This window comes from Penaeus japonicus, unplaced genomic scaffold (genome assembly GCF_977035675.1).
Source record: "Penaeus japonicus unplaced genomic scaffold, GWHDUDI00000001_assembly GWHDUDI00000027, whole genome shotgun sequence".
Lineage (NCBI taxonomy): Eukaryota > Metazoa > Arthropoda > Malacostraca > Decapoda > Penaeidae > Penaeus > Penaeus japonicus.
This window is the reverse complement of record NW_028234429.1, coordinates 18,631,487-18,648,386: the sequence shown is the minus strand read 5'-3', so window position 1 is coordinate 18,648,386 and position 16,900 is coordinate 18,631,487. Positions and strand designations below refer to the sequence as shown.

The 16,900-nt window shown below is 36.8% G+C and overlaps 3 protein-coding genes across 9 annotated transcripts in view; 1 reads left to right on the top strand and 2 right to left on the bottom strand.

Annotated features, from left to right (window-relative positions):
* Window positions 1-493: 493 nt before the first annotated feature.
* LOC122254629 (uncharacterized) lies at window positions 494-8,443 on the bottom strand. Of its 2 annotated transcripts, none has more exons than XM_086552697.1 (5): window positions 8,304-8,443; window positions 4,004-4,917; window positions 3,702-3,840; window positions 2,814-3,020; window positions 494-2,691 (listed from the first exon to the last, which is right to left on the bottom strand). In XM_086552697.1, the coding sequence occupies exons 1-5, from the start codon at window positions 8,309-8,311 to the stop codon at window positions 2,310-2,312; spliced, it is 1,650 nt and encodes a 549-aa protein (XP_086408823.1). In that variant the 5' UTR covers window positions 8,312-8,443; the 3' UTR covers window positions 494-2,309. The 2 variants fall into 2 exon arrangements, with proteins under 2 accessions (XP_086408823.1, XP_042874350.2); XM_043018416.2 differs by having other exon boundaries at window positions 1,486-2,691; window positions 8,262-8,377.
* Window positions 8,444-10,691: 2,248 nt separating this feature from the next.
* LOC147468612 (uncharacterized) lies at window positions 10,692-12,518 on the bottom strand. Its single transcript, XM_086552700.1, has one exon. It carries the CDS (start codon window positions 12,516-12,518, stop codon window positions 11,475-11,477), a length of 1,044 nt encoding a protein of 347 aa, XP_086408826.1. The 3' UTR covers window positions 10,692-11,474.
* Gpat4 (Glycerol-3-phosphate acyltransferase 4) overlaps window positions 10,694-16,900 on the top strand; it is a 38,304-nt gene continuing 32,097 nt past the window's right edge. For all 6 annotated transcript variants that reach the window (XM_086552698.1, XM_043018419.2, XM_043018420.2 and 3 more), the window contains exon 1: window positions 10,694-14,695. In XM_086552698.1, coding sequence (XP_086408824.1) covers window positions 14,543-14,695 — 153 coding nt within the window. In that variant the 5' untranslated portion in view covers window positions 10,694-14,542. The remainder of the gene's footprint in view (window positions 14,696-16,900) is intronic.

The window sequence follows — 16,900 nt, the reverse complement described above, 5'->3', positions numbered from 1 at the left end:
TTTTGTATTATGAAGGAGTAGAGTTTAATTTCAAAATGTATGTCTTGTTTACATATATGTAGTATCACTTATTCTAAAATTAAGTGCAGCAGAAAAGAAGTCATAACTGACAAGTGTTGAAAACTATTCAAAGGGGTTGAAAACTATTCAAAAGGTTGCCGACCCTTGCTCTAGCAAAAACTGAATGACAAAACCATAATCACTGCTGTAAAAGTGCTGCCAGTACTATCTTGCAGTATTTTCTAGCTATTAGTACTATTTTTTTAGAAATGTTTGGAATTGTTTTCCTAGCAGGTACAGTATTCAACACTTTTTGGTACAAACATTTATAAAAGAAAGGTATGAATGAGACTGAATATCTTAACAACACAATAGACGTATTTGACGTGTTTCAATGGAGGTCATCATCGGAAATACGATGATAACTTCCGTCTTGTGCTGTTTAGATACTCAGTCTCATTCACACCTTTCTTCTACATTTGTCGCAATAAACTTGGTTTAAACATAAGTCAAGAACAATTTTGAAGTCTTCAAGCTCTAGCAGGACTTATCCACTGTTACCAAAACATTTATCTGCCTCTGTTAAACATTAAGAAGCCTAAAATTAACTTTATCATTATACAGCTAGTTGTAAAATATATAAATATTTATCTTTATCACATTTTTTTCCCATCACAATCTATGTATCCCCTTTTTTGCACTTTTTTTTTTTATCAAACACATGAACTTTTACATCTTCATCACAGTATACAAACCCTTTTGTTTTATGTTCATCAAAAGGAAATAAGTTCTCCCTTTCAAGACAATCTAATTATTTTTGACAGAAAAGTCCAATGATAGTGGTTCTCAACTCATTTCAGGCCAGGCAGATAAACCCACTATACTGTTTTCAGTTCCTGAAGATGAAATCCAGGTGGATTTTGAAACTGAAGTCTCATCTTCTAATAAAATGTTTTTTGTATAGTGGGTTTATCTGCCATTTTATCAACATGAAAGAGTGTTTTGCCAGTCATCATTTCAGGCCGAGGACCACCGGGCCAAAAATAATGAAAATTACACCTTTAATAATAACAATAATAAAAATTATCATCATCATAGACCTTTTAGAACTTTAAGTGATTTGCAGTGCTACAAAAATTTAAACATTAGATTGCCAATATATTCCTTGAACAGGAATTATACAACAATATGAGTAACTATTGATTTTTTATAGCAATCTTTAAACTGTATTTTCTATAAAATGAAGAATATATTTACTAATTGCTTGCTTATTAATAAATATTGTGAACATCCTGAGAACCATCAAAATAGTCATCATGAACCACCAGCTGAGAACCACTATTCTAAACAATCACAACCTCTACCAAGATACTTCTTCTAGGTTGCAAATATTAAAATAAAGGACTCTTACCAATATCAAAATATACAGCTAGTTACAAAATATACCTATATATGTCTTTATCATAATATCCTGACTTTTCCCTCTTTTTTTTAATTGACTTCTGGACTGCTTAAAATTTCAACTTGAACTGAGGACCACGCTTAGGCAACACAGAATACTTCAAAACATTTCCTCAAGGAAATATCTAGTCAAACAAAACCAGCCAACTAACCACCCAATTAAGCATCTACTATTGTATGTAATTTGGCAGAGGTTGCTCACCAAAATTCACTGAGTTAGCCACCACTTTTTTTAATGCCTACTAGCATGGACAAATAGAGCTAACACCATCAATCTCAATAACATAATTTGGTGTTCCTTTAGTCAACTGTTGTCATGATCAGGCACAATGGTAATTCAGAAAAGGCACTTCTTTACTTTTGCATATCACAATTCCCTATGTCTTGTGACCAGGGTAGCTAAAAGTAGATGAATAATATCATTTGTTGTAAAAATGGAAATATATCACATTCTCCTTGAATTTGGTATTGTGGATTATTTTTTAATACGGTAAGCCTAGGTGACTAGTATTACAATATTCTATCTCACATGGAAAGAGGAATGAAAGACTAGAGTTAGAGTATAATATCAACTGACATAGCAACTGCAAAAAGCAATAATAAAAATGATTATCCTCTTGATTAGTACCATCAAATATATATCCATTTTTTGTATATTTACACATATATCAATAACCACCTATTACAAAAAAAATATATCTAAAAAGCAAAATCTAATACATAAAACTTAAACCTAATTCCAATTTTCTAAAACATATAAAATACTTTATTTCAAATACAAGCTAAACACCTTGATTTAACACCATTCTGGAATTGACAAAATATTTTTCCTGACTGAGTTTTTCATTTTAATGGGGTGGCTGCACATTATCTTGCTTTTTATACACCCACTGTTCTGGTGCCACATACTTAACCACTCTTGGCCCAGCTGGAGGGTAAGCCGGTGGTGGACCCTGGTTTGGCATGAGAGGGAGGGGAGTTTGCCTTGGCCCTTGGTAAGATGGAGGAGGCGGGGCACTTGATCGCCTCCAATCCCTATATACCATGGCTAGTAATAGATACAAGCCACCCAGGAGCTTCTCCACAAATGACATCAGGGACTGGAGGAAAGGGGTCACATTGTGGAGGAATATTCCTGCCTCGTGGATGAATCTGAGCACCACATGATGTGACTCTCTTAAGAAGGTCATCAAGCCAACTGTCAGTGTGACAATTAATATTATCAAGAACCTGAAAAAGAGATCTTTTATACAGATAACAACCTCTTACAAGATGTAATATAACTAAATTTCAAACATACAGTAGTTAAAAACAGTATCTTCTCAGTATGAACAAGAACCGAACATCCTTACCTGATAGCTTCTCGAATGTTGCTGAGAGTGAACGTTGTAGTTATGGCAGACCAGACCAACGCAAAGTTTAGCTGTTGCGCTTGGTCCCACCAGTCGGCAACCTGCTGGCTAATTGCTTGGATCTCCTTGCCTGGTTCGCCTGATACCAATTGCTTCCTTCTTGTACTGCGGGTATCTGCTTCCTCATAGTCTTGAGGATGGATACTCCTGTCGTAATACAATAAAAATAATATCATGCCAAGTATTTTTTGTCAGCGATATTCCTGAAAGCATTCTTATTCTGCTGGCCTATTAAATGAACTAAAGATTGATCTGGTAGTATTACATCCCCTTACAGATGTAATAAGCCTAGTGACCAATTGATGATGACCAGCCTCATGAAAGGTCACTACTCTCACTCTTGTTCAAAGCAATCATAACAATAAAGCTGATGATGATACTGATGTCTATGAATGATGATGATAATTAGACATAATATAAGAATAATATACCCTGCTCCTACATATAAGAACAAAAGACAAAACTCTTTACCTATCTGCTCCCAGCCACAAATTGCTAAGAATTACAATGATGCAACACAACTCCTCTCACTCATTGCTCAACACAACTGAACTCAGGCAGAATTTGAAGTGACTACCATCAAGTTCTTTTTTCTTTCAGCTGTTCTGATTCATTTATGCATCTATCCCATGATCCCATAATCCCATAACACTATTTCCTGCCTGTCTCTAATAGATGTAACACCAGAGAGCCACCTGTTCCTGATAGGTTACTACATAAAAAAAAGAATTTCAATTGTATAACTGGACTCTTATAAAATAATATAACATCAATATTAGAATATTCTTAGTATCCCTAAAAATATATAACTCCTGAAACTTAACATACCTGATAATTCTCAGTGAGATTTTCAGACCAAAGAGGGACTGGACACCAACGTTAGTTATGACAAACCAGTAGTGACCAGGTATGGGTGCCTCTGCAAGTAGTACCCACAAGCAATAGCTAAGCTGGGCAGCAGAAGGTGCTATAAGAGAAAAAGAAAAAAGAAAAATAGATACATTACTTGGCTCACTAATTCATTTAGAGTAAAAGACACATGTACTATAGTTATGATCGAGCCCCTGAAAGAAAGCCTCTGAAAATCACCATGGATGTTTTCACAAAAGAAAAATGTCTTTACTACTTACGTGTTATGTTAATCCACTTTGTACCTTCTTGTACACCAGGAATTTTTCTGATTATGATGTTCAACTGCTTGTTCAGGTCTGTTTCCCACTCATCCACCTCAACAATGTCTCTATAACTACCTAGATTTTCAATCCATTTCCGTTCATCCACCCAGCCAGAAAATATGTGTCCCCTCAAACAGTCTTCAATATACTTGAGGCCCTCTGGAGCAAATTTGCACTTGACTAGTATCTTGCGACTAGAGCCCTTCTTTTTGGATGACACGGATGAGTCAGAATCCTTTCCATCCCTCACAACCTTACTACTCTTCATCTTCTTTGATCTTTTCTTTAGCTTGAGAGGTTTTATTGATGATGAAAGACTGTCTGACCCTGAAATAAGGCTCACATCTAGAATGGACTCTGACTCTGTTTCACCAAGGGAAAGTTCATCATTCTTGAGCTGGAGAGGCTTTTTAGTTGTGAATGCTTCTGCCTCTTCTTCACCCTTCTGAGTGACATTGCTGCTGATGTGGGAATCCATCTCCTTTGGTTCGCTGTGATTAGAAGCTTCCTCTTGCAAGCGACCTGTCTCTGGAACAGCCTGATCTGGCACTGCATCCTGCATATGAGTTGCCTCTTGACTTAAACCACTAGCACCATCAGATCTTTCACTGCTGCCAAGTAACTTCTGCTCTTGATTTCCCTCGTCTGTATCATTTGTGATGCCTCCTGTAGTCTCCTTGCCAACATCTTCATTCTCATTTGGGCCACTGACATCATTTGCTGATGAGATGTTGCTGTTCATTGGAGGGAGGGATAACAATACAATTTCGCCTGAATCAGTGCTGGGGACATCCTCTAGGGTCTCAGCATGAAGGCTTCCACCACTCTCTTCCCCAACTTTGTCACTCTCTTGCAGAGGCATGATGTTCCTGAAAGAGTAGGGGTTACAAGTCTTAAACCCATAGGTTGAATAAATAGATGTTTTAGCCTTCATATTGCCCAATATAAATAGGATAAGATAGATAGATTTGGATAACCAGAACAAAGTCCTTGTAACAGAATATTTGCTTTTTATTTACTGTAGAATGATTAAGTTGATTTAAACATAAAAGTCAAAATGAATTCAACTTACACCTATAGCCCACTTATTTATTGATTACAGATTTTTGTATTTTCACTATAAAAAAACTTTTGAGGTATAAGGTAAACCAACAAAAAATGTAATCCAAAACAGTAAAGCATCTAAAAAGGAAGTAATCAAACACTAAAGTAACCAGAGAAAAACAGCCTGAAAAGAAAAAGGAAGAATCTTATATTCCACACAGCTGATGTAAAAGTATTAATAAAAAAAAAAGTCAATTACATAAAACAATATCTAAAATACATTATCAGAATCACTTAGAGGATCCATAGATATCTCTCTGATGTAGATAATGGGTCACCATTTAGTAATCTCAGAAATGGTTATGAATATAAAAATACCAATCAAGATATATGATGCAGCAAGACCCTAATTGTGATTATGACCCCATCAAACACTGATAAGCATGACATGTCAGTATTTTGTTGTCTTAGATAAAACAATTATTATGGTACAATTGTGTTGCCTAGAGGTAATGGGTAGAGCCTTGTCATTGGACACACAACCTTGGTGTCAATGACAAGAGATGGTATAAAATAAAAGTGGAGGAATGGGCAATAAAGCAGCGGAAACAAGCAATGTCACTATACCCAATTTAACCGTTCAGCTGAAAATTATCAACAAGTAATACTTATTATAACTGTTTTTTTCTCCTTACATTTTGATATAAAACTAATTTTCAAATACATGGTTAAGTTATATATTCTAGTAGTGCCTGATTCTTCAACTTTACCAAGTGATGCGATGATTAAATTATTTAAACAGTTCTAAATACAGTATTTATCATAAGTATATTCTCCACTCCCTGGGCCGAGGACATTGCTAATCTGTCTTACATTTAATATGAGTAGCAAATATTGGGTGTCAAAGGCATTTTCCATAATGATTCATAGACAAGTTTGCAAAGTCATACACCTTTCATGAAGTAAATTAAAAAACAAAATATAATTTTTCTGATTAAAAAAGTAAGTTGTCTTTATACAGTTCAAATGTTTAAAATCCAAAATAGAGGCTAATTTCTGTACATTATTCTACAGATTTTGTCAGATTCATGGGCATTCTAAGAACATTTTTTCCATTCTGTTTCCTTGTTTTGTAGTCTTCATGAACTTCTTAAACATGCTTTTCCTGACAGTGAAACAAATTCAGGACCTCTGAGTGAGAATTCTGGGTCCAAACCATTACACTACAATGACTCACTAAAAGTTTATCTAACCAGGTGCAATGCAGCCACCATGGAAGTTACCTATATGCTCTTAGCAGAGCAGTGATGACGAGAATTTACAGACAATCCCCGTGGGTACTAAGAGAATATAGGTAAGTTCGATGGTGGCTGCATTGCACCCGGTTGGATAAACTTTTTAATAGGTTGTTGTGGTGTAATGGTTAGGAGCTAGGATTCTCACTTGGAGGTCCTGAGTTCGATTCACTTTCAGGGAGGTCAAATTTGTATTTCTATATTAAAAAGCATTACTGCAGTTTACCATTTTTTTACACATAACTATAACTTCGGTAACCTGAATTTCTAATTCATTCCCACTGAGTACCCACGGGGATTGTCTGTAAAACCTCGTCATCACTGCTCTGCTAAGAGTATATAGGTAACTTCCATGGTGGCTGCATTGCACCTGGTTAGATAAACCTTTTGGTGGTTCGTTATGATATAATGGCTAGGAGCTGTGATTCTCTTTCAAAGGTCTCGAGTCTGATTCTCTGTCAGGGAGGTAAAATTTGTATTTCTGTATTAAAATGCATTATTGACATGCTACCATATTTCACGCGTGCTTTTCCTATTTCCATCATGTTTTTTGAACAATTTTTAATTTTTGTTTTTGTTTATTTCTCAGAGACACATGATTTCCTCTAATGACTGAAAATTGCTCATAACATATAAAAAACTATTGAATTTTTTTAAATTTTATGTTTCTGTGCCCAAGGGGAGTATTTTAAGAAAATACCATTTCACAAACGCAAACAAACACACACATACACACACACACACACACACACGTACGTACACATGCAAATATGCACACACGTTCATATGCACATATGCATGCAGGCACACATGAAGTCAAAAAACTTTTTCCTTTTCTTATCTTAACCCATAGCGTACGGGTGTCATGACACACATGTCGGCACAGATTAGGCCTGAAAGACGGGAGTCAATGCGTACATGACGCAACATCAGGATCTGCTCACAGTTGAAGCACACACACAGTCATTAAGTATTATGGCTGTAACAGCGGTAGCTCCAGAGCTACAGGGTTCCAAAGTCAGTCTAAACCCATATTTTAAGATAGATTCATGGAAAAATATTGTTTGGGCTAAACTGTGCTACCCGAAGGGTGGAGAAAACCCTTTCCCCATCCTTTAATTATTAGCTGGAGACACTAGTGTCGTAGACCGCCAGCCCTGACCACCAGTTAGGTCATTAGGTGCCCTGTCCGCAATTGTTTAATATGCTATACTTCCTACTTGTTACTTATTAAAAACACATTTTCTCTTACATCATTTCGACACTATCTTCAAGCCACTTCAAATGAAAATAAGATCTTTCCAAATCTTTAATAATAATGCTTGATGTCCTTGTGAAAAGTGAAGTAAAGCAAGATTCACAGCAGCTAGCAGTTAAAATACTGTTTAGGCATTTTAAACTCTTGATCCTTACAAAAGCTTCTCCACAACTATCATGTAACGTAATATATGTATTCCATAACTAAAGAACTATGGACAACAGAGTTTATGTAATGTTACAAGCTTTGCATTATCTATGATTATTGAAGGCATTAACTGGTTGAGTGACATGACATGTGAAATATTCAGCACTTTACTCTGCTTAGCAACCAGAGTCAATTAATAATTACCAAGAATTAAACCAATAATAGTTGAAACGTCACTCGGACCACAGTCAAGAAGTTTGCGTGACATGCATGACTCACTACTTCACGTAATTCAGGTTCAGTAACAAAATACAAGGTAAAGAAACTTTAAATACATAAATCTAGATTCTGGAAGGCTCGTGCAATAAATTCTACCAGTACCACACTCCACAGTGAATAATGAATGACTAAATAAAACCCATTCTCAACACGAATCACGGAATACTACCCAAATAAATGACTAACTTACGCTGTGAGACACACCCCTTGTAAGTGAAATGAATAAGCGTACCTTATCATGCCTTGGCACGGGTCCAGAAGGCTTGAACAGGTACAGGTAGCTTTGAGCGGCCACACAGGGAGCCTCGGGTCATGTTTTGATGATCAGCTGATTGTGCGATCACAGCTGATGGCTAGAGTGGATGCAGGAAAGTGAGAATGGCGGCTATTTTGAATGTGTTCAGGATATGTACGAACAGCAAAGGCATTAACAGTTTCAGTCATTATCTGGCTCAATCTCCTTTTCTATGAGACCGGGAAAAACACCGAAATGTCATTTTCAAACTTGACAATACAGAATATTGTGCTGGGAACTCACACTTATTCCACGTAGAGAGAGAGAAGAAATGAAGAGAGAGAAAAATATTACTCATACATCCCCAAATTCAGATTCGATCTCTTTTAAATAAGCATCAGCCTATAATATGCATGCAACTCAAGACTAAACTCTATGGTTGTATTACTTCAGGTTTAAGGTCATGCATCTGTGTCTTGCAGAATAGATTCAATAACATCAGTCAATCATTTGACAATATGGGCAAAGTGACGTAAGATAATAATTGGAAGAATGACGTTTGAAGAGACAATCCAGACAAATTAGTTTGCATACAAGCGTATATAAATTAGTAGACCAATTGACTTATGGATAGTTAAGGCAATGAAGAACACTTGAAATTTAAAGACAAAAGGAGGAAAGGCTATATGTGCAGCTATATTGCTCAACCATTAAGATGTCTTATTGATCTTATTGGATCCTATAAAGACTATCTACTTTGAGTTGAGAATGCATGTAATTCTTGATATTCTCTTTATTCAAAGTGAAATTATAATTTCTGCTAAAATGAACATGGACCGATCGGTTCTATCAAAAGGAAAAAATGCTACATTGAATTCCCAGTCAACTGTTCCATGAAAACAATCTAGATACATGTTATCCTTTCCAGATATCTTGGAGTGAGCGGCGTTGGCTCAGATTTAACACATGAGAAATTGTCATTCCAAATGTTATGTAAGCAAGCTAATTGAAAGTAGCCATAAAAAGACCCAAATTGAACCAAAATGAGTCGAACTTACCCTGCTTAAGTACTCCAACACTAAAGAGTCATCTCGAGAAATCTACGTTGCATAGAATCCATATAGTGGACCCTCTACCTTTTTATGTTGGAGAAATGTTTTGCCATATTGTATCACTTTTTTCAGAACGTGTCAATACCTTACCAAAACTGTTGACAGATAAAAAAATCTCCGTACATGTAAGGAACATGTCTGCCCCTTCTTCGGCAGCTTGTGTTATGGTGTCACTGATTTTGGAAACTTCACAGGCTTCGCGACGAGTCGGAAAAAGATCCTTAATTAATATATTTAATAATACCTTTTCATCCCAGATCCGCTGACAAGTTATTAGGAACGGCAAATGCTGTTGCATCCAGGTCACGCTTAACTTTTGATGAACAGTTGTTTCCAAACTAATATTGTATTTGATCACGTCACTGGCTCGTCTGTGGAGCTGCAGGTCGACCACTTACTGTGACGCCGTGTTTAGAAAGCCATACACTTTTCATAATGCCTCCGCTATTGCCCGCATAAACACAAGCTTCGTGGCAGTTACCTTGGACATTGCAGTTTTTGCGGTCCTGTCGTAGACTTGCGTTTGCTTTTGCACTTCCTGTGTGGGAGGCAATCGCGAACAAGAATGCAAGGATCTTCCAAGTTTGGAATGTGGGTAGGAACACCTTACTTGTCTCCTTCAGGTTTTATCCGATCAGCCACAGGTCCGTCCCATCAACCCTGCACCGTTTTTATTACATGTATACAACTGTTGTGATAACGCTGATTTCTGAATAGTGCCTAGAATATAATGTAATATGTTATTCAAGTGTTTTACTTATTTATTTATTTTTTGTACAAATGAAAATGTTTCCGTTTCTGTACCTCTCTTCATCGTGAAGATGGAAAAGTTATGATCCCACACTTTTCTCAAAATACATTTTTCTTTGTGATTCTCTATAAAACGAATGAAGAGGGATTCAAATGGGGGATGGGAGGATTCATAACAAATTTCTGGAATTTCATAAACCAGTCCTTATTTTATTTTATTCATTTTTATATATATTTTTTTTACGTTACGAACCCGTCGACCATTAGTCGTCCAAACATCTTCGGCAGCATCAAGCATCGATATTGAGAAACGATCTTGTTTAACCCCTTGCCTATCAAGAATGTCACACTCTACCTTCCTTTGTTCTGCGCCAAAACTTCATCGGATCAATGGGAGAAAACTCTCTTGACACGACCCATTTCCTAGACTTTACTCCCACTACAATGATAAAACCTGTTCCTGCCCAAGCAATGCATTAGACTAGTGGTTTTCCTTTTTGTCAAACTCGCCCACTTCTTTTTTTTTCTAGGAACCGTGATTCTAATTATCGTTATTGTTCTCATCGTTAAGGATGATTAAGATATTGTTAAAGATAATAAATACCATTCGTATTAATTATTCTTAATATCTTATTGCCTTTATTAGCCTGATTGTTATCATTAGCATCCTTATTTTCATCATTATCATCCTTATTGATATTACTTTTATCATCAGTATTGTTACGGTTATTTTAAGTATTAAAGACGTTATACGTACCATGATCCTTTTGTCAATATCTTAATCATCATTATCATTACTTAATATTAGAATCTTTATCGCCGTTAACAGTACCAATATTATCACGAATTATTATAAACACTAGTATTATCATCATTACTACAATCGTTGTTTCAACTAGTTGCTTATAATATTGTTGCTATTACCATCATTATCAATGCCATTATGTATTTTAGGCTATCATAACCATTACCATAATTACTATTTCATTTATTAACATTATCATTATCATCATTATTGAAATGTCATTACAATCTATAAGACCGGTAAAAAAGGACTTCACGCAGATCCTTCTAGCAAGACGTCAGTTCGACTGTGGCTGCCAGTTGGTACACAGTCCCTTCTCCAGTCTGCTCTTGTGGGGCAAGCCTCCTATGACCTCTGGAGGACTCTACTAAGTACGCGGCCCGGGTCACTCCCCGTCTCTCAAGTCTGCTCTTCATGGGCCAGCCTAGTGATCTCTGCTCGACTATCGGCCTTACTCCCCGATGGAGTAGGGCCGGCCGAAGGAAGTCCCCCAGCGCGTCTTCACTGTTTTCCATTAGGACGTCCATCTGAATCCTTCGTCTCGTCAGGACGTCCATCTGAATCCTTCGTCTCGTCAGGACGTCCATCTGAATCCTTCGTCTCGTCAGGACGTCCATCTGAATCTTTTGTCTCGTCAGGACGTCCATCTGAATCCTTCGTCTCGTCAGGACGTCCATCTGAATCTTTTGTCTCGTCAGGACGTCCATCTGAATCCTTCGTCTCGTCAGGACGTCCATCTGAATCCTTCGTCTCGTCAGGACGTCCATCTGAATCTTTTGTCTCGTCAGGACGTCCATCTGAATCCTTCGTCTCGTCAGGACGTCCATCTGAATCCTTCGTCTCGTCAGGACGTCCATCTGAATCTTTTGTCTCGTCAGGACGTCCATCTGAATCTTTTGTCTCGTCAGGACGTCCATCTGAATCTTTTGTCTCGTCAGGACGTCCATCTGAATCCTTCGTCTCGTCAGGACGTCCATCTGAATTCTTCGTTTCGTTAGGACGTCCATCTGAATCTTTTGTCTCGTCAGGACGTCCATCTGAATCCTTCGTCTCGTCAGGACGTCCATCTGAATCCTTCGTCTCGTCAGGACGTCCATCTGAATCTTTTGTCTCGTCAGGACGTCCATCTGAATCCTTCGTCTCGTCAGGACGTCCGTCTGAATCTTTTGTCTCGTCAGGACGTCCATCTGAATCCTTCGTCTCGTCAGGACGTCCATCTGAATCCTTTGTCTCGTCAGGACGTCCATCTGAATCTTTTGTCTCGTCAGGACGTCCATCTGAATCCTTCGTCTCGTCAGGACGTCCGTCTGAATCTTTTGTCTCGTCAGGACGTCCATCTGAATCCTTCGTCTCGTCAGGACGTCCATCTGAATCCTTCGTCTCGTCAGGACGTCCGTCTGAATCTTTTGTCTCGTCAGGACGTCCATCTGAATCCTTCGTCTCGTCAGGACGTCCATCTGAATCCTTTGTCTCGTCAGGACGTCCATCTGAATCCTTCGTCTCGTCAGGACGTCCATCTGAATCCTTTGTCTCGCCGTGCTGCATCGTGCGTCCTTAGCTAATAAAAACCCATGCAGCTAATCGCTTGTATCCCTGTTCAGTCCAACTATTTGTAAGTTGTGCTGAACAAACCAAGCAGAATAAACCCATTACATTACACAGTCGTTGTTATCATTTTGTCATTATGAAAATCATTGGTATTACTGTTTTCATTTTTATAGATGGTATCGATATTATAAGCATTATCAGTATTATGATTAGCCTCATCATTTTTATAATTGTTATTATCACATGACGAAGATAATGACAGTAGTAATGATAATAATAACAATTATAAAAAAAAAATGATACTGATAGTAAGGACAATAATAATATTTATGATCAGGATAATAATGATGAGGGTAATAGTAATATAAATATGATTATTAATCCTACTATTATTATCATCATTATTAATATCATTGTTATCATTATATTATAATAATTATCAATATTACTATTATCATTATTGCTACTACTACTGTTATTATCACTATTACTATTGCCATTATCATTGTTGCTGTTGTTATTGTTATCATTATTGCCATTATCATATTTTTTGTCATTATCGTTATGATTATTATCACATCATTATTACTGTTATTATTATTATTATCAATAGAAGTATCATCATTATCATTATTGTTATTATTATCATTATCATTATTATTATAATCATCATTATTATCATTATTATAATAACTGTTATTATTATTATCATCATTACCATTACTATTATCATCATAATTTTTATTACATGTAACATATCCTCTATTGATTACACTGTCATTACCATCGTCATAATTATCATTACAATCAAGATCATTATCTTTAACCATATTTTGATAGTATTACAACCATCGGATTTCACATCGTCACCATTACTACCAACAGTAATGTTCTAGGTTTATCATAGTGTCATTTCCACCAAGTACACGTAACACAGAGACAATGGGACTGATCCACGTGTTTCTCCACACTTGATATAATTGCTCCTCTATTAGTCACAAACATATGTGCGACCTAATGTGATAGTAATGTTACTTATCAAGTAGATGATATTCCGAACAGCTTATCTTTTTTTCCGAAACTTTAGAGAGATTCATCTATCCGTTAGATCCACTCATTCATTCACTGTACGTTATGGCATCATCAATAGAAATGTTTAGTCATATGGTGAGCTCTTGGGAAATATCTCGAACTCACCTCCGAGAAATGACCAAATTTTGATCTTTCGTAAGCAATGTTAGGTTGAGAAGTAATGGTGACGAAGTATTTTTCAAGTAATATTAGTAATCACTTAAACTTTATGATAAGGAAAAAGATTGGCGTTAGCGGAAAGTAAGCGGTATTTTCGTCTCCGGAGGATTTTTCATTTACTTCAACTTAAGTAAACATCTAAGACACTTTTATTACAAGGAAATGTATAAAAGAAAGCAATTGCAAAATATTTTTAGTCAAGTTTCAAATATGTATGTACTCAAAACCAAAGAAATCTAGCGAAAGTTGCTAGCAGTTCATGTCACGTCCATATCATAGTTTGAAGTATATTTGAAAAAGGAACCCAGAATAAATGACATATGTTACTAAATCTTAGAATCCATGATAATATTCAAAGCAAAAAAAATTAAAGGATAGCATAAAACGTTTTTCTTAGCGCTAATTAATCACCGGCACCGTGTTTTTCACATCTTTGACACACTTTTAAGAATCCTCTAAAAGAGACAGTGAAATTGAAAATTATTTTCTTTAAATCCAAGATAATGGATAAAACAGCAAGAAATACTAAAATATATATATGATGTACTTTCCCGATCGTAGAGAAGGTAGAAGTCTAAACAGCCTGGAAGAGCGGTCTAATATAGTCGAAAAGTCTCAGTAAATGAAAAGAAATGAGAAAATTAAACTCCCGAAAAAATACTCAAAACCAAAAACCAACAAGAATCTAGCAGAAAAGCGCTTCCCCGGCGCTCGAAAGTGTCCGACACCGAACGCTGCCTGAGCGAAAGATCGGGTTCAGTCGGTTCACAATGGCGGTGACGGACGCACTATTCACAGTCGCCCTGTCCGTGTTATTACCTCCTTTCTTGCTCGTTCTTGTGACAGTTCTCGTGCTCGCCAGTTTAGGAAAGTCCTTGGGCCTCAGGCAGAAATATGTGCAGTTCTTGTTAAAAGTTTTCGAGGTGAGTAGCGAGGGAGAGCGGATTTTTGTCATATGGGTACTTTTTTGTTTTGATATATGGGTGATGTGACAAATGATGCTTTTGGGGAAGGATAAGGTCGAGTTCCTGATAGATCTTTGTCCTCTCACGTGCTTGGGCCTTCGGTAAGTTGACGGAGGTGGAGCTGTACGCTTTTTTTGCATATAAGGAGGTCCAGTTTTTGTACTAATTATATAATGGATGGGTTCTATGTGTGTGTGTGTGTGTGTGTTTAACATAATACAAAGGAAACAAATCATAGAATATTTGTATTGTGATGATATATTGAAGAGGATGAAAGGGATATGATAAGAATATAAATAGTGTAACTGACCTACACTTATCTCAAGAATGCCTTTTAAAAAAAATAATCACCTATTTAGCCACAAGTACCTATTTGTATCTGAAATTTAATATTTTTTGAAGTAAGATTCACCCTTGGATCTCTCTGGTGAAGTGTCGCATGTTGCCAGGACCTATGAAATCGGTTTGATTGCATAGTGTTTGATATTTACTGTCCAGACATGGTAGTTTTAGTCTCAGGAAATCAACTATAGAGATGGTATTGACCCTGATGGCTGGACATGCAGGAAATATAACAGGGAAATTACTAGATACATATCATAGACATTTTTATATATTAACGACAAAGCTCTACCCATAGAATACATATAAAGACTCGCATGCGATGTTCAGTGGGTTCTACTTCCAATACCCTTCCTAATAAAGGCGTTATGTTTAGGTTTCATGAGACTACGTGTAGCATCAACTAATAGATTCAGTGATGACGGTGGCATGTTGTCTAGCTGTTTCTTTAGGAGGTAATTTAAAGGTGAATCGCTGGAGTGTTTGATGCTACACCATAGTACCCTTAACCTATTCATGCCGGGGGCATTCCAGCCTTGCAAGTTGCAATGCCGGGGCTCTTGAATGCATAGGCCTAAATCAATTAAATGATCGACGCCGCATGATAGCACCCTGCGTACAGGCCTTGAATGCGCGGTACCCGTGGTGTACCACCCGTTGAGAGAGGGTTAAGGACGTATGTACTGAGTTTAGCTATGCTTAGGTGAGGACATTGTACTTTTACTTATATATATAAGAAATCAGGAAATCACTGTACTGTTTTCAAGTATCATAATTAAGATTATGTACATTTAAAAAATACAACTAATTTTTTTTGTGTGGATTGAATTAGAGCAGGTATAAGGGGTTGTTTATTTGTGCATCAGATCCACAAGACATTTGTCCTTAAGGGGTCGGTTGCAACCAATGTTATTGCTGTAGTTAGGGTCCATGAACTAAAACTACTATTTGTAGTATATGTCAAATGCAATCCATCGATTTCAATTTCATTAGTATAGGTGGTATGCAGTATTATATCTTTCTGAGATATAACACAGGGAAGGCCAAGATTTTGATATTGGTCCATTAATATCAGAGAAGTGGGAGAGATGTATGCTGGAGTTACCTCTATCTAATGATCTCAAGCTGAGACATTCTGAGACATGCCATATCTTAAGATGTTATGTCTGGACTAGGCGTCATCAAAAGTTAGTGTTTCCTATTATTTTCTTGACTTATGCTATGAAGTATGAGTTTTCATGAGATGTTAGCAAAGTGATACTAGTTAGCTTTTGGTATAATAGGTAACAGTAACTTAACACTATGACGACGGTGCATCACACTTGTGTGACACAGCTAAATTCCCGATTCCGGGGCGTCATGCCAGTGTGACGTTTCCAATGCAATATTGCAATGGCCCGGCGAAGGGGTTTTCGCGTAGCGTGTGCCCCATCGGGAAAGGGTTAAGGAAGAAATAGCTTGTAATTTAAACAAAAGGAAACCTGCAGTATGAAAGTGAAGGGTTAAAGCCATATTTTAAAACCAGACTTTTAATGTTCAGAATACAACCACATGAAAATAGAGAGAAAGCAAAGCACAAGACTTATCACCAAAAAATCTTGGTGGAAGTTTTTGACCCCACTCTGGCCTGAATTAACCCCCATGTCTTGATTATGGTCTTGATCTGTCGTTATTAAAGCACATCCTTTCACTTATTGAATGATGTGGCTTGTTGGTTCTTTATATGATTTTCTTTAATATGTTCTGAATATCTATCTATCTCTATTTTTTTCTATCTATCTAAATATTTACATATATGTGTATGTAGTTGTGCATGTGTAT